Source organism: Canis lupus, chromosome 37 (assembly GCF_011100685.1).
Source record: "Canis lupus familiaris isolate Mischka breed German Shepherd chromosome 37, alternate assembly UU_Cfam_GSD_1.0, whole genome shotgun sequence".
Lineage (NCBI taxonomy): Eukaryota > Metazoa > Chordata > Mammalia > Carnivora > Canidae > Canis > Canis lupus.
Window position 1 is genome coordinate 29,496,967 of NC_049258.1, and position 17,408 is coordinate 29,514,374.

General features: G+C 51.4%; 1 protein-coding gene across 4 annotated transcripts in view; it reads right to left on the reverse strand.

Annotated features, from left to right (window-relative positions):
* Nucleotides 1–17,408, reverse strand: part of WDFY1 (WD repeat and FYVE domain containing 1) — a 118,290-nt gene that overhangs the window by 57,655 nt on the left and 43,227 nt on the right. Inside the window, exon 12 of one of the 4 annotated variants that reach the window (XM_038585880.1) lies at nt 13,464–16,421. The exons of the other annotated variants lie outside the window; for them this stretch is intronic. Within the exon in view, the coding sequence (XP_038441808.1) occupies nt 16,362–16,421 (60 nt within the window). The 3' untranslated portion in view covers nt 13,464–16,361. Of the gene's footprint in view, nt 1–13,463; nt 16,422–17,408 lie in introns of those variants that run through there. 4 annotated transcript variants of the gene reach the window in all.

Consider the following 17,408-nt stretch of genomic DNA (forward strand, 5'->3'; position numbering starts at 1 on the left):
GTCAGACTGTTTCCATCTACGTCAACAGACTCCCAGCGTGGTTTTCATGCAGTGGGGATTCATGGGAAGCTGCCGTGGGACCGGGACACAACCTTGAGAAGGGGGAAAGCCAGCAAGTGAGCTGCTACAGATACACCTCACCCCCACCTGTTCTTCTGGGCAGATACCTTGAGTAGATCCCTGCCTCTTCAGGTAGGTTCTGGAATGCCAGCCAAGTCCTTTTGGTCCATCCTTAACCCGATTGTGTCTATTATCTCTAGAGACCACAAACTGGCTTTAAAAGCATCACTACATGCGTTGTACCAAGAGCGATCTGGCCTGTCACCTCCTCTGGGCCTGTTGAAGGATTCTTGCATGTACGTCAAACCCTCGAGAATGTGAATTGATTCCAGAAGGAGACAGATAACCCTGCAGAGACCTGCATCCCTGCCTTAGAGTTTTTAATCACCCATCCAGACGACGTATATGCCAATGAACACTATTCCACTGTTGTTCCATCACACGGCAGATGCCGTATTTTCTTTAGAAAAGACAAAGGTGCAAAGTATGCCATTTTCTGTGTGATTATGGAAAGCACTTCCTGATGGCTCCTGCCTTCAGAACCATAAATCTTTGTGACTAAGTAAGACTTACTGATACCCAGCAACACGTTTCAGGAAATGTGCAAGGCCTTTCTTTCCGATCGATCGTAATGGCAATCTGGTTAAAGGCTAACTAAACTAAAGATAAGTGGGGAGGGGAAGAGCAGCTCCTGGGTTTCTCATTTGATTCGCCAAATATGAGATACCTCAGCAAAGCAGGCTGATGGTTATCACCACAAAGTGGAATGCAGACACGCTCTGATGTGGGCCGGCGGCTGCAGTCACCATGAACAACGCAGGAGGAGGTACCTGGGGCATTAAGTGTCTGACTGGACCTCAGCTCCGGTCTTGATCTCAGGGTCATGAGGTCAAGCCCCACACTGGGATCCATGCTGGGCATGGAGCCTACTTTAAATAAATACATAAACAAAATAAAAATAAAAATGCAGAATATGGTGGCGTCGTGGGTAAGACCAAGTACCTTTGAAGCAACCAAAATGTCTCATACGTGAGGATTAGCCTTTGATTTGATCCGTCTGCATTCCTCGGCTCACCTTCCCCACTCTGGGTCCCTGTTGAAATGGGTTGGCACCGTTCCAGATTGCTGCATTCCACTTGTGTCTGGTTTCTGCTACCATTTCCTTACGACTCATATCCACCCTGCTTTGGAATTCTGGAGACTCAGACAACAGCCACACCCCAGGCTCCTGAGCATATACAGTGTTGGTGCTGATGAACTGCCCAAGACACAGATGTCACATTGAGGGGCCCCGTCTAGAGCTGGGTAGGAGACACCTTCCCGTTTGAGAGGCTTCTGGTTCGGTCTGCAGCTTGATGCCACATTGGTATATACGTTGCCAACCTCTTAAGGAATGTGCTGGAATCCCTGGTTGATGCTTAAATTCCAGCATCAAACAGAGAAGTGCTGGCCCCGGGCTCCCAATGAACAGCAGTCTTTGCTTTCTGTAGGTTTTACTTGTGAAGCCCCCGTGCAGCCCCGTGACCATGGGTAGCTGAGCATGACAAGCACAGGGTCCCTGGATAAACGTGTGTGTCAGGCAAGGAACCAAACCTCTCAGCTGGTGATTCAAGATCTGGAAGAGGGACCAGGAAGGGTGATGGAGAACAGAATCACCTAGCTGTGCCCTGGGAAGTGTGGCCACAGACCTGTCTCGGTGCTGGGGTTGCCTTAGATGACGAGAGGGGCCTGCAGCCAGAAGCCCTGAGTGCCGGGCCGGTTTCTCCTCCAATAGGTCATGTGACTTTGGGCAAGATGCTTAACCTCCTTGTGACTCAGTATTCTCATCTGTAAAATGGAGATGATCATTCTTATGCCTCCTAAAGACACTGCCAGGATTTAAAAGTCAGTACTTGGGGCCCCTGGGTGGCTCACTTGTCAAGTGTCTGCCTTCGGCTCAGGGTGTGACCCCAGGGTCCTGGGATCGAGTCCCGCATCAGGCTTCTCCCTCTGCCTGTGTCTCTGCTTCTCTCTCTGTCTCTCATGAATAAATAAATACAATCTTAAAAAAAAAAGTAGTTTTCTTCTTCTGTCGAGAGAGATCAAGAACGTTGACTTCTATTTCTGTCCGTACGACACCACACCGCCATAAACCTGTGTTTCCACGTGGCTCTTCCCGGTGTGGGTCAGAGTTCTAAAGCCAGTGCTCCCAGGCGACACACTAGCCGTTAACCTTACCTCCGAGGCGACCACTCCAGCCTCTGATGCTGCATCCTGAGAGCGGAGTGAGCACACAATCGCCAGCTGTGCATCCGACGGTGGAGGTTTCCCGCAGGCTCCTTCCCCCCTTTGTTTCCTCTCTGGTCACACATTTTGGAAAGAGATGCTCCAGCTGTTCTGGGTAAGTCACTAGCTCCCTTGCACAGACGAGGAAACCGAGGTTCAGAATGGTTCGGCTTGTGGAAGGTGCGCAGCTGGGATTCAGATGGGCCTCCCTGCCTGCACAGCCCGCTGCCCTTCCAGTACGGTTACCTTTCAGCCCCCAGCATGTTTTAGACTCTGACCTTTCCTTTATCTCGTCCTCTTTGCTCCCAGCTCTCCGGGGCATTTCTCCGGCCAAACCTTGCAGCATTTGTAAGATTCTGAAGAGGGTTCCCTCTCCCCTGCACAGCAGCGCCCACACCCTCCTGCAGTCACCACCCTCCACGCGGGGTGGCTTCCCCCTAATGAGGAGGGGGACATCACACACCTGCGAGGAAAGCCCCGCGGAGACCGTGGAGGCCCCCAGAGCTCTCGACCCCTCTCCCTAGGCCCGTGGCCCTCACGCTTCCCCGTGCGGGGCCTGCTTCCCCCTCTGCCTGCGTCTCTGCCTCTCTGAGTGTCTCTCATGAATAAATACATAAAATCTAAAAAAATGAAAAAAAAAAAAAAAGGGAAAGTCTGAACGTTAGCTCAGAGCTGGATTTCCGGGAAAGTGAAGCTCTGGAGCAGTGAGTAACCGTGAGGGGTGGAGTAAGCCCTTCAGGAGGAGCAGAAACCCGGGCTGGCCGGAGGCCGGACGGGGCGGTGGAGACCCCCTGTGTCCATCCCGAGCAACAGCTCCCGCGCGAACCTTCCCTTCTTGGGAGGAAAATTGACCCACTGAAGTGGGAAAACGCTTAATGCGCCCGGGGCCGTTCCTCGGGCCTCATCCATCCTTCACCAGAGGCCACCTGCCAACCACAACTTGGTCAACGAGAAGCGAGCTTAAAGGCGGTGGAGCTGGGACGGGGGCTGCGGAGCCTTGGTGTCAAAACAGAAGGTTTGGGCCCAGCACCGCCCAGGCCCTTTCCAGCTCTCTGGTCCAGGGGCCGCGATGAGGGCTGGGGACCCGGTCCTCGCCTCGCCCGTTGCCTTGCCCTTGGCTGGCGTGGCCAAGTCCCTGGGCCGCACCACGTTCCGAGGTCACAGCCCAGGCGTGGGGTCGATTCCGCGCCCTCTACTCTTGTCAGGACTGTGGACTCGCTCCTTTCCACATTCCCACCCACCTCCCGGGCCTGGAGGAGTCGCGGCCGCCTGTGCAGGGCTGCGGCCTCCCGGCCTGCGCTCGGGCTCGCCTTCCACGGCCGCCTCTGCCCGCAGGAGACCCGCGCGAGTCCCGGGGACCAGTCAGGCAGCGGACAAGGAAGGTTCCGGCCCAGCCACGGCCGCGGGCCTTGTCACAGCGCCAGCGGCCAGGGCTGCCTGACCGACCCCCGGGGGGCAGCGACGCTCGGAGCCCTGCATAGTCCTTGAAACTGTGCTGTTCCCGCCTAGCTTGACGGAGGAGCAAAGCTCGGATCTACTGGGCGTCGAGCAGGGGGCGGGCCGCGGTCAAAACCCTGCGTGAGGGGGCGCCCGGGGCCCGCGGGGGTGGGGGGTGCAGTGCCTGCTGCTGCTTTCTGCGCAGGTTGTGACCTCAGGGTCCTGAGCCCCAGCCCCGCAGTGCGCCCTCCCAGCAGGGACTCGGGTGCCCTCTCTCTCCTTCTGCCGCCCCCCCTGCACCCTCTCATGCACTCTTTTTCTCTCTGTCTCGCAAATAAATAAATGTATCTTTAAAAAAATACACCGTCTATGTATTAACTCATGTAATATTCGCTATGACAGTGTCTAGACGTATTTACTGTCCCACCTTACAGGTCAAGACATTTGAACCCAGAGGTCACAGAACAGGTCTGCGGCCACCAGCTACCCGGAGGGTTCCGGCCCAGGGGCCGCCGCCGCAGCGCCAACACACGCCGAAGGAACCGAGGTCCAACGAAGGTTTAAAGCCAAACGGAATCACCTGAAGATCCCAGGAAGAAAGGTTCCCAGGGCCAGAGCCCCTAGCACCTGCCCTGTCTTTCTAGACCTTAGGAGGTCTCGGCCAGCAGCTCCAGCCGGGACCCTTGCAGGGATTCTCCCCGTGACTTCGGAGCACTCGCCCCCCTGGGAGACTGCGGCCCACCCACAGCCCCAGGGCTGCTCATTCAAGCCCTCTGTGTTCCTTCTTAAACTGGCAACAGGCCCCCAAGGGGCTGGGCCAGAGAACACCTGCACGGCACTGCCAGCTATCAGCCTTTCTAAAAGGCTGTGAACCAGGGGACGCCGGGCTGGCTCCGGGGTTGAGTGTCTGCCTTCAGCCCAGGGCATGATCCCAGGGTCCTGGGGTCCTGGGATCGAGTCCTGCATCAGGCTCCTCGCAGGGAGCCTGCTTCTCCTTCTGCCTGTGTCTCTGCTTCTCTCTCTGAATAATCATGAATAATTAACCACTAATTAATAAATAAAATCTTTTTTTAAAAAAAAAAAAGCTGTGAACCAGGAACTCCAAATGGGATCAAGCCACACATCCCAAGTCTACCCCAAAGTGAGCTTTGCCTCGAGGGGGGCACATGCCACACAGCGTTCTCCTCTTCTCCATCAACCTCTCCAAAGCAGGTTCAATCCCTGCTTCATCTCTGTCGCTTATAATTGAAGGGGGGAGAAGAAAGGTACTGATATTTATTATCTACTACGGATACTAGGTCACCTACTTTAAATGCCTTAATCTTTTTTTTTTTTTTTTTTTAAAGAGAGAATCTTAAGCACCCTCTGTGCCCAGCACAAAGCCTGAAGCAGGGCTCCATCTCACAACCCTGAGGTCATGACCTGAGCCGAAATCAAGAGTCAGACTGACGCTTAACAGACTGAGCCTTAAGTGCCTTCATCTTTATATTCATGATATAATTGTACTTATTTGCCAAGTAAGGAAAGCAACAGGCGCCCAGAATGTTTGCAATAGCTTGCAAGTGTTAGCTTGGCAGGTGAGCAGCTGCTTTGGAATTCAAACCCAGATAAGTCCAGGGCCAAAGTCTGTGCTCTTTCTGCCCCAGGTGTCCTGAAGGTGGGCCTGAGCACTTCCTGCTGGCCTCCCGTGTGGGTCTGTAATCACTGTGTGGGAAAGGAGTGAGAGGGTGCATTTTATTTTATTTTATTTATTTTATTTTATTTTAATTTAATTTTATTTTATTTTATTTATTTTTATTTTATTTTATTTTATTTTATTTTATTTTATTTTATTTTATTTTATTTTATTTTATTTTATTTTATTTTTTTGAGGGTGCATTTTAGAAGCAGAAAACCTGGAATTTGAGGACCGTTTCTACAGAGCATGCTTAAAAGGATTAAATCAAATAACCCAGGTGAAGAATTTGGCACCAAGGTTGGAAAAGAACAGGCAGGCGGTGCAGGTGAGCGATCCTGCTCCCCCAGGGCCAGAAGGGGGAGCGTGGGGAAGATACTCAAAGGAACAGTTAAATAAACAGATGAACCCATATCTAGATCCTCTTCCAAACGGTTCTTCAACGCTCTACGTTTTTATTTGGTTTTGTTGAAATAACCAATTGACTCTAAGAAATAACCCACTTTTCCCTAAATTTCATCAGAGATACCTAGAAAAACATAACGAGGCATATGTTTTCGTTGAATTGGCTCTAACAAAGCCCCTGATGCCAGAAGAAAGGCAAGGGCTGTGAGCCTCCCACGAGGTGCACACACTTCCTTTTATGTTCCTTTCAGTATTTGCTGCTCAGATCCTGAGCGCAAACACCGACACCAAGTCTCCAATGGTTTTCTGTGTTCTGAGATGTACGGGCCCCTCCGGATCCTGCTGTGACTCGGTTCTGAGACTCAGGTCACAGACATAAACAACTCCAGCGCTTAGGCACCTAAGTAGAAGCTTCCCCGGCATCCATTAGGAGGCAGGTCAATAAAGAGGTGATCAAAGGGCGATTGAAATGATGATAGGAACCCAGAAACATCCTTGCAACTGGAGAGAACTTTCCTAAATTGCGTTTTTCAGCACAACTAGGTGCTTATTTGTGTCCTATCCTTAGTTAATGCATTTTAACACGAAAAACATTAGATTTGTTTTTAAAGCTACTTTTGTCTACTTACTGCTTTTGGAAATCAGAAAATAAATACATGAAGACTCCTTCTTACACCCTCCCCAATACGTTACTAAAGTTTTAAATGGTTCAAATCCACTCACGTGTAATTTGCTTAATGTTTGGGGGTAATTTTTTAAGCTTCTCTAAGACATTTGTACAGTGCCATGTGAAAACATACACTTCACCTTCCCAGACACCAGCCACAATTTGACTCAGCTGCATGATGAGGACTTTGGTAATTTTTATCAGAATTAAATATGAAGATTTGAGATAACACACTGTACACTTCCTCGTTTTCATTTATGCACTTTCACAAATTGTGGCTGAAATGTGGCAGAAAAAGTCTTCAAATAATTCGCGATCATTGTGCCACTGATATCCAGGTTTTATGAAAAGTATAGTTTCTCGGGACAAAGAGGGGAACACAAAATAGTAAGAGCACTCAGCACTCAAGCAATTAAGGAATTCAGTCAAGAAGCAGGATATAATTTCAAAAGACAAAAAACAAACACAAAACAAAACCCAATAACCTTTGTTTGTAGGATTATCGGTTCAAAAATCCCATAGTAGGCAGATGTCTATTTACCACAGCAACAAAAATAGAAAAAAAAATCACTTGGGAATAAATTTAACATGAAATGTTGGAAACCTCATTTGAGAAAAAAAAAAAAATTTCCTGAAAGACACAAGATGTAGATTTAAATAAAAGTGCACACATTCTCGGTTTTGCACAGGATTACTCAACAGTATAAAAGCATCAGTTCTAGTAAAAATACCAAGACATTGTTTAGGGAGCAGGGCAAGTAGGAGTAAAGATTATATGGAAAGATAAACGCAGGAACAGTCTGGAAACATTTAAAAAGAAGCGCTTCAGGGCAACCCAGGGGGCTCGGCGGCTTAGCGCCGCCTCCAGCCCAGGGCGTGATCCTGGAGACCCCGGGATCGAGTCCCATGTCGGGCTCCCTGCATGGAGCCTGCTGCTCCCTCTGCCTGGGTCTCTGCCTCTCCGTCTCTCTGTGTGTCTTTCATGAAAAAATAAAATCTTTAAAAAAACAGAAATTTAAAAAAAAAAAAAAAGAAGCACTTCAGCATGGGACCAGGCCTGCTCGACGCGGCCACGTACACGAAGTCACAGAAGCTCTAGAAAGAGCCCCGGCGCCCTGGCAAGTCCACGACCAAGCTGGCACCTCCAGGAGGGACGGGGCAAGGACGGGCTTTTCCAATAGATGATGAGGGGACAGTGATTCACCATCTGGAAAAAGATAAAATTCGATCCGCATCTCACAGCACAGAGGAGATGAACCACCAGGTGAGTCAGGGATCTGAGGGACGTACTTTGGGGATGTTGGTGAGGTGCGGAGGCCGTGGAGGCCACGGAGGCCATGGAGGCCGCGGCAAGAGTTGGCCCGACGTCTCGGGGCAGGCAGGGGATTTTCTGACGGTGGGAGGCGGGGGGGGCGCTGATGACACACCTGGGGGGCGGGGAGGCGAGGCCAAGGGAGGTGTCGGAGGTGTCCGAAGTGACTGCCGCGTGCCCCAGGAGACCCAGGCCCCGGAGGCCGGGCTGCCGTCCAGCCAGGGTGGGGTCTCCCTCGGGCAAGGCGCCCCGCGTTGGCCCGGGGCGGGCTGGGGACTGGGCAGTCGGGGCGGCGGTGGGGCCTCGAGGAGAAGGCTCCCACCCGGAGAATCACGGAGACGTTGGTAAAGGGCGGGACACTCCGGGCTGGGAGCTGGTTAGCTGCCCCTTGGCTTTCCCTTCCCCCAGCTTCAGGCAGCGGGGTGCGGGGTGCGGGGTGCGGGGGTCCCCGCTAGTGCCCTGCCTCAGCTAGCCCGCTGCTCCCTCACCATGAACGTGGGGGGAAGAAGAGGAAGGGAGGGCGCCCGGGGCCGGCGGCGGAGCAAGGCCTCGGCCCAGGGCGTGACCCCAGGTCCCGGGATTGAGTTCCGCAGTGGGTCCCCTGCATGGAGCCTGCTTCTCCCTCGGCCTGTGTCTCTGCCTCTCTCTGTGCCTCAGGAATAAATAACTAAAATCTTAAGAAGAGGAAAGGCCAAGTCCTTGCCAAGGCCGTCAGGCCCTGCACACGCAGCCCCCACCGAGCTCTCCCCGTGCTGGAGCTCCAGCCTCCCACGCTCTGCAGCAGCCGCTCTGGCTCCTTGCTTTGCCTCAGACACAGGAGGCTCACTCCTGTCTTGCAGCATTTTGGCTAGAGCTATGGTCTCTGCCCGGCATCTCTTTTCTTGATTTTCACTCAGCTAAATTTCTCACCTCTTTCAAATTCTTTGAATGTGCATCGTCCTGATGACTCCAGGATGAAGTCAAACTGCCCCTTGCCCATGTGCTTTCTGTGCGTGCAGTAACCTGCTTTTTCTTTCCTCCACAGCACTCATCACCTTCCAGCATACTGTGGAATTTATCGTTTTTAAAAAGATTTTATTTATTTATTTATTCGTGAGAGGCAAAGAGAGAGGCAGAGACACAGGCAGAGGAAGAAGCAGAGTCCCTGTGGGGAGCCCAATGCGGGACTCGATCCCGGGACCCCAGGGTCACACCCTGAGCCCAAGGCAGGCGCTCAACCGCTGAGCCACCCAGGCGTCCCAGAATTTATCTTTTTATCAGGCTTATGGCTTATCGTCCGGCTTCCTCTGCAAGAACGTGGATTCCACAGGAGGGGAGATCTCTGTTTTGCGCTGATGTTCTTGAAGAATCTAAACTAGTATCTATATGTGATAGATATTCAATACACGCATCCTATACAGTGTAGTTATGTCATCAATGCTCGGGAATGGAAAATTCTGTTAATTCCAAGCTTTCCACGCCCTAATCATGTTGCACCGCTTGTGTTTACATAAGGAGCAAAAACATGGAAAAATCTGAATACCTTTCAATGTGGCCAATATAAGAATCTAATATGCTTAGTCCAGGCTGGGTCAGTTCAAACCAAATTCAACGTGGCCAGAGGGAAGACCTCAAGGAACAATTTGGAGAGGAGGCAGGGGTCGGCAGTGGTGGATAGAACCACGGAGGAAGTCGGAAGAAAATCATGAGAACCATGACTCCTTGGCTACAGGCTCTTCACGCACACTTGTGGGAGAGGAACCTGCTCGTGAAGCTCACCGGTAGGACACTGCCTTGTGTCCACATCACTTCTGTGTCTCTTGTCTCAGGAATAGACACACAAGGTCCGCCCTTTGGATACCAGGTGGGAACGGAGTCCAGTGGCCCACTGGCAGGTGGCTGTCGCGTGTGGCCAATCACCCTGCAGCTTAGCAGCTGATAGCAGCTTTTTTATTTTGTTCAAAATTTGGAGGGTCAGAAATTCGGGAAGGGCTCACGTGGGCAGCCTGGCGTCTCACCGGGGCCCCGGGGTCTGGATCAGACCTGTGGAACCGGTGCCTGAGTCCCGGAGGCCCAGGGCATTTCCTCACGTCACTCCTGTGCGCGGCCTCCGAGGCCTCCCTATGCCCTCCTCCAGCCGCTCCTTTCAGCCCCTGGGAGCGGGACAGTGGCCTACAGGTGGGATGGGACGGGCAGGGCTGGTGGCGGAGGGACAGCCACCCACACCGCACACTTGCGCTCGTCCACACGAGCTCTTTTGAGTTGACGCACATAGGACCCAAACTGCACAGACGAGCATCATTTATTAAGCGCCTACTATGTGCCTGACACGGAGCTCAGTGATCGTGTCAACAACTTCCTTGTCCCGAGAGCAGTTAGAACGGGGAGAGCGACAACTGTGAGGGCGGACGGGAGTACGCAGGGAGAACACGGACCCGGGGGGTGGGGGGCGGGCCGCGTTGGAGCGTGGGCCTCTAGTGAGCGGGATGAGCTGAGGGTTTTGTGCACAGGTGTGCTGGGAACAGGACCCGAGGGGCAGGGGCAGAGCAGGGATGGTTAGGAGGCTAATGGAATCTGGGACGCAGGGTCAGGTCGTGGTCCCGGGGTCCTGGAATCGAGTCCCACGTCAGGCTCCCTGCTCAGCAGGGGCCTGCTTCTCCCTCCCCGTTGGCCCCTCTCCCCTGCTCATGCTCTCTAATAAATAAAATCTTAAAAAAAAAAAAAAAAAAGGAGGCTAATGGAATCATCCAGAATGACACTGACCTGGACCATGGTAAGGGCAGCTCGGTGGTGCCAAGGGGCCATGTTGGGGGACATTCGGACGGTGGAGCCCACAGGCTTGTACTAGGTTTGTCTGCAAGCCTGCGTGTGTTTTCAGCACACGTGCTCCTGGGACCCATTGGACAGACCAGCGAAGGCTCCACGTGCTGCCGCACGGTACGGGCCGTCACTGCCTGCCGCGGCTCCACGGGAGCTCCGGCTGTGGGAAACGTGCCACAGCGCTCCTGCTGTAAAGAAACGTCCACTACCCTGTCTTTCTCATAGAACGTCACACTCAGGACTTAAAAAAAGGAGCATGGGCTTCGAGGTCAGACAGACTGGGCTGGAACCTTCAGTCTCCCGTGTGGGTTTGACCCAGGAAGTAGTTTTAGGCCTGTTCTACCCTGCAGGTGACCACACTGACGGTGGTCCTGGAACCCACTTCTCCGCTTTCCTGAGAAACCGTAGGTGCTGACAGGTAATGGGCTTCCCGAGGGAGAGTTTGCTGCACAGTTCAAGGAGAGACACCTAAGAGAGAGAGATCTAAGAGATCTAAGAGATCTAAGAGAGAGACCTAAGAGAGAGATCTAAGAGAGAGACCTAAGCCAGAGACTCAGGAGCTGAAGGGGGAAGAGAAGGAAGCCTGGGACTCACACACGTGAACCACTCACCTAAGAACATTTCCTCTTACAAATGAACACTAAGCTAGGTGAAATCTCAAAAGGGAAGGCGAGAACAAGAACTTGCTCATGTGTTTCCACTTTCCAAGTGAAAAGGGGTCGCCTGACCGTCCGGCAACCTCGGCAATGAGCACATCAGGCTGTCACGATGGCATCAGTCATCCAGTCGGCCTTTCTCCCTCTGGGTCCTCGGCTGCTCAGGAGCCTTCCTGGTGCTGACCTGGGTTCTACCTAGACTGTCCTAAAGACACGTGGTCTGGGGACGCCTGGGTGCTGCAGCCGGTTAAGCGGCCAGCTCGGTTTCAGTTCAGGCCGTGATCTCAGGCTGGTGCGATCAAGCCCCACATCAGGCTCTATGCTCAGTGCAGATTCTGCTTGAGACTCTCTCCCTCTTCTTCTGCTCCTTCTGCTTGTGCCCTCTCGCTCTAAAATAAATAAATCTTAAAAAAATCAGATACGTGGTCAGGTTGGGAGATACAATTCTCATTTAAAATAATAAACTGGAATTCCATATGTTAAGGCATTAAGATATGTCCTTTTATTCCCTGTTCAAAGTAAGAAAATTCAAGTGTTTGCAACGGTGTGAAGGTATCAGCAGTAAGAATAAAAAACTTAAAATATGCATATTCTTTTTTTAATTATTTATTTATTCATGAGAGACAGAGAGAGAGGCAGAGTCGCAGGCAGAGGGAGAAGCAGGTTCCCTGCAGGGAGCCCAATGCAGGACTCGATCCCAGGACTCCGGGGTCACACCCAGAGCCAAAGGCAGATGCTCAACCGCTGAGCCACCCAGGTGCCCAAAACATGCATATTCTTTGACCTAGTAATTCCTAGTAATGTTAAGATTTATCCTGTGAAAATAATTGGAAGAGTGGGCAAAGGGACGCCTGGGTGGCTCAGTGGTTGAGCGTCTGCCTTCAGTCCAGGGCATGATCCTGGAGTCTGGGGATCGAGTCCCACATTGGGCTCCCTGCATAGAGCCTGCTTCTCCCTCTGCCTATGTCTCTGCCTCTCTCTCTGTGTCTTTCATAAATAAATAAAATATTTAAAAAAAAAGAGTGGGCAAAGGCATGCTGAGTTTTGTATTCTTAGTCTTTTAATTAAAATTATTAATTTAATAATTAATAAATTAAATATTAAATCACCTGGTGCAGGCTGGGTGCTGCCGCAGTGCACACACACATGCTCACCCTACCTCAGGGGACTGAAACTACAAAGCCTTACTGATTCCCCAGGCAGGGTAGTCGGGCTCCGGGGCATCTTCTGTGTCTGGGGCTGTGGGAATCCCACGGGGGCTAAGCCCCTCACCTGCCAGTGACGGCTTCCCCTGCACTTCTTTGGCCAAAGCCAGTCTTGCGGCCTCACTGACCCTCAGGGCCCCCAGGGCAGGTCCCACAGCACAGAGTCGCATCCCTAAGCTCCTGTGGAGCTCTGTTCTTTGATGTGGGCCAACAACCCATAATACATCAGGTGGGGGCAGGGGGAGTACAGCCCCTTAAAACTGTATCCACAGGCGTTTGTTACAGATGCGCGCACACATTTAACAAAAACACTGCGAAGACCTCAGCCCGAGTTGAACAGTGTTTTCTCTGTGTGGTGGGACAGAGGGCCTAAGACTAATCTTAATACTTTTTGGTATTATCTTTTTATTTTCGCTTTCTTTTTATTCTTTATTATATGTTATTTTATTACATATTATTTATTAAATAAAGCGAGATTGCTTTGCGGAAACACAGTAAACTGCCATGCTGGTTTCTAAGAAATCAACTTCTTATCAGCTGAGCAGAGGAATCAGTTCTCCTGGGTCTGAACCACCCTGTGTTTATCCACAGAACTGAGCGTCTGATGTGGAGAACGCGGCACAGACGCCCAAGTCTCCGTGGGACTCAGGGAGCCTAGGCGTCCAGAGCCATCGGGCTTCGAGGCTTCACCAACCTCCAAGGAGGTAATAATACTTGACCCCTAACCCTGACAGGAAACACTCATTACATGCTAGCGCGTGAAAGCAGGTGGTATTGGAGAAGGCAAGTGCTTTCGAGTCAGACCGACGGACAGACGGGATTGTCTCGGTTTTCTCATCTGTAAGACAGAGACAATGATGCTCTGCAGAGGAGCTGCCAGGACTGAGGAGTATCATGCAGACAGAGCCCCGGGCACAGCTGGTGGCTCTATTACTGCCTTATGTCCTATCAAACGTAACAGAAGCTGAATTAAGCAACAGAGTAACAAGCAAGGAACATTTTATTGTGTATGTATATTCTCAAAAAAACCCACAAAAACTGAACCCACAAACAGGAGCAAAGAACAAAGTTTTCTAACTCTCTGGGATACACAGGGCACCGCATCTTATAGAAACAGAGCTAGTACAAGACAAAATGTACTAATCAACACCGCCCTTTGCTTCCCCCCGTCAAAAAGGCTATAGAGTAAAACACTTTAAATTGTATCCTAATATAAATTTGTTGCACAATTAATCGATTTACTCAAAGAGTTACTGTACAGTAAACTGCAGAAAATAAGAGTAGGTGTTCAATGACCTGCTCATAATTAACAATTAAGCAATAGACACTTGAATAAATATAGCATGTATTACTTATTTGTTAGACCTCACATTTATAATGAGCAGATGGTTATCATTAATAGTAACTGGTTCCTTACATTTTAGAAGATATCAGATCCAGTAACAGAAGTAGGAAGTAAATGAACGAAACCTCTCATTTTAGAAAATATTGCCTCGGGTCTGAGTCACTATGGAATTTATTATATAAGCAGGTAGGCCAGTTTCAACCAAGTGCCACATTCTAGAGCCCTATTTTTTGTTCATATCCTGCAGGCAGCAGGCCAGAAATAGAACGTGGTGAATAGAGGTGTACAGTACACTGAATAACCTGTGGCCAGCTAATGCCATGGGGATGTTTTTGCCATTTGCACTAAAAAAAAAAAAAAAAAAAAAAAAAGGCAATTTTAGAACATGTCTCCAATGAAAGATTGCATTTCCTTATTGCATCTGTACTAGATCTAAAACCCAAAAATCTTCTCTAACATTCTGTACTTCTTAACCCCTAGCTATAGAAATCCATGTTGAGTATTCAGGAATGGAAAAACCATGAACTGTTAGTTGAAGAGCTATTTTAAAGGACCCGTTTAAGAGTAATGCAGACAAAATAAGGCAGGACCTAGAAGTCTAGCTGGGTTTTCCTTATGTGTCTGGTCAGCAGAATTCAGAAAATAATTTTTGCCCACCTCTATAAAAAATATTACCCCATTTGCTCCCTGGTGTGTAGTAGAGACAAGACTGTGTGTGTTTTTAAAAAGCAAAGTGCAAACAGGCTCTGGTAGAGAGAAAAGTCAATGAAAACATACTTGCCTTTTCTGGATACCCTTCTCCATTCTTCCTTCCCTGTGCCTTTCCCTTTTGATTTACATTAGCTTAACCCCTAATATTAGGAGGCGCTCTCACGACCTTATGTTCCCTACAGAATACTGGGTCCTTCATTTAGAATTTTTTAAAATAAAAGAAAGTAGAAAGCTACGGCATGATATTGTGCTCAGTCTACCACAGATTATAAAACCACATTTTCCAGAAGTTAAAGGCAAACAAAACCACAGTTCAGTACTCATCAACAAGGCAAGAAACAGATCCTGTCCTATTTTCCCTTCAGGACGTTGGTGAAATCCCAGGAGAGCACCTGTGTACGTGCCGGACCATTAGCTGAACAGGAGCTGCCCTGGAAGGTCCCCTTCCTCCCATCTCCTTCCAGCCTGTCTTAGCATCAGTCGTTTTGCAAGGATTTTACAGACCAGTCTTTTTTTAAAGGAACCACCCTCCTCAGGTGGTAGAACACAAAGGTTACACGGAGCGACAAAACCCTTCCGTCTTATTTCTGAAAACAAGTCCATTTTTAATGCAGATCATTCTAGAATATGAGCTGCCTGACCTCCTTTCCTTATTGTTTGTGTCACTTGGTCAGGAGCACATCTCCGTTTAATTACCGGTCTTAAACACGATTGTCCTGTCTCAGTCGTTAAAAACCAGATTTAGTCCCTTCCTGCTACCGCACGGAGCCACCACGCCGCCTTCATACGACCTCGGCACAGTGACGCAGTAGTGAGTTTTTCTCAATTTCCACTAGGAAGACTCACAAAAATGTTGCTATCTACTTTAAAATTTGTCATTAAGACAAGTAGGCCTCTCTCCACTCACCTGCATAGCCCTAAAGTAATAGGTACGTGGGACTGCCGTTAAACAGAGAAATAAATATTGGAATATTAAAGGACAGGCTCCCCGTCCCCCACCGCTTCCCCATCCTGGTACCTTCCCCACTTGGTACCAAGTGGCCCAAAACTCTAAAAATGCCATTTGCTACGGGAGCAGTTTACAAGGTAGCAAGGACCGTGCGGGCCCGGTCAGGGATTAGCGCTCCAGGTGACTCACTCCCGTCCGTGACACGGTCGTGATAGTCCTTACAACGAGAAGTCAGCAGAGTTTGGAAAGCTTTGGAGTCGTTCTGTTTTGTTCTTCTGAGGCGCGTGGTCACCGAGGCCACCCCCGCAGGGGCCCGCCTGCCGCCCGCTCGCCGCACCGAGCAGCAGAGGACTCAGGCGGCGGCGGCGGCTCCCACCTCAACAGCACCAGGAACACGTCGTCGTCGGAGCACGTGCGGGGAAGGGGCCGGCGAGGGGCCGCCGGGCGCGGGGCGGGGAGGGTCCCACGTCCAGGGGCGCGAGGCCTCCCGCAGCGCGGCCCAGAGGAAGGCGCCGGCCCCGAACTGCTCCAGGGAAGTCGGAAGCACGACGCCCTCGGGAACGGTTCTTTCCTCACAAAGTCGCATGGGCCAAACGGCTCCCTCAGCCCACGGGAGCTCGCTGCGGGCGGCGCGTCTCAGCCCGGTCACTCCTCGCCTCAGGGAACCGCTACGGATGAGCTTTCGTCCCATGCTCGTCCCCACGGGTAGTTCCACAAATGCCCCCGACACACCTTACGTTTTTTGGGTTTTTTTAAATGTCGTCGTGTTCTGTTCTGTTTCAGCGGCCACCGTCCATCCAGGTGCCGAGCGGGGAGCCCGGGAAGGGCTGCGCGGGCAGGTGCGCGGGCAGGGGAGACCTCGGCCGGCTCCCGGGTCAGCGAGGGGCGAAGCCGGCCGCCAGACTGCAGCCCACCACGGGCGTCATGTCCCATATCTGCAGAGGAAGGACGGGCCGCAGAGGGCAGCGCTCACCGCGGGGTCCCAAGGCAGAGCTCACCCCGAAAACAAACGGAGCTAAACCTGAACAGGGGCCCGAGGGCTCACTCGGTCACTCGGTCACTACAGACCCTCCTCAAGACCGACACAGTGAGGAAGCCCTGGCGCACCCACACGTGAGTAAAGCTTATAGGTGGTTACCTGAAGGTTGCGTAACAACATTTGCCATAAATTTAATTCCAATTTTAATACAAGGCCTGCTGGGAAAAGCCCCTCTTTAAAATTAAGCGTGTCATGGTTTCACAACCCCAGAGCCGCGCTCAGTGTAAAACCCCTGCTTTTAGCTTCTGTGCTAGTGGCCGAGGGACTGAGTGAACTGAGTGAGAACTGAGTGTGGTTATTTCTGACAGTGAGCAAACCCGTCCAGGATGACAGCCACACCAGCCAGGAAAGGGGGACCAGGGAGGGGCTGGCTAAGGCCCAGATGGGCCGGGGGGGCAGGAGCCCCGGGCGGATGCAGGGCTCTGAGACCGAGCTGGTGCAGGAAACCCCCTGGAGTAAGCAGCCACGGACCCACGGGGACTCAGGGTTTCCAGCCGGCCACAGGTCACAGGCTGCTTATAAGAAGGGAAGGCGGGACGCCTGGCTCAGCGGCTGAGCGTCTGCCGTCGGCTCAGGTGGTGACCCTGGGGTCCCGGGATCGAGTCCTGTATCAGGTTCCCTGCATGGAGCCCGCTTCTCCCTCTGCCTGTGTCTCTGCCTCTCTCTGTGTGTCTCTCATGAATAAAAAAAAAGGGGAAGGTAAGGACCTCCTGGGTGGCTTAAGGACCTGCCTTCAGGTCAGGTCGGGAACCAGGGTCCTGGGATGGAGCCCCACCTCTGGCTCCCTGCTCAGGGGGGAGCCTGCTTCTCCCTCTGCCCCTCCCCCACTCCCCTTCGCCTCTCTCTCACCCTCTCTCTCTCAAAAATAAATAATAAAACCTTA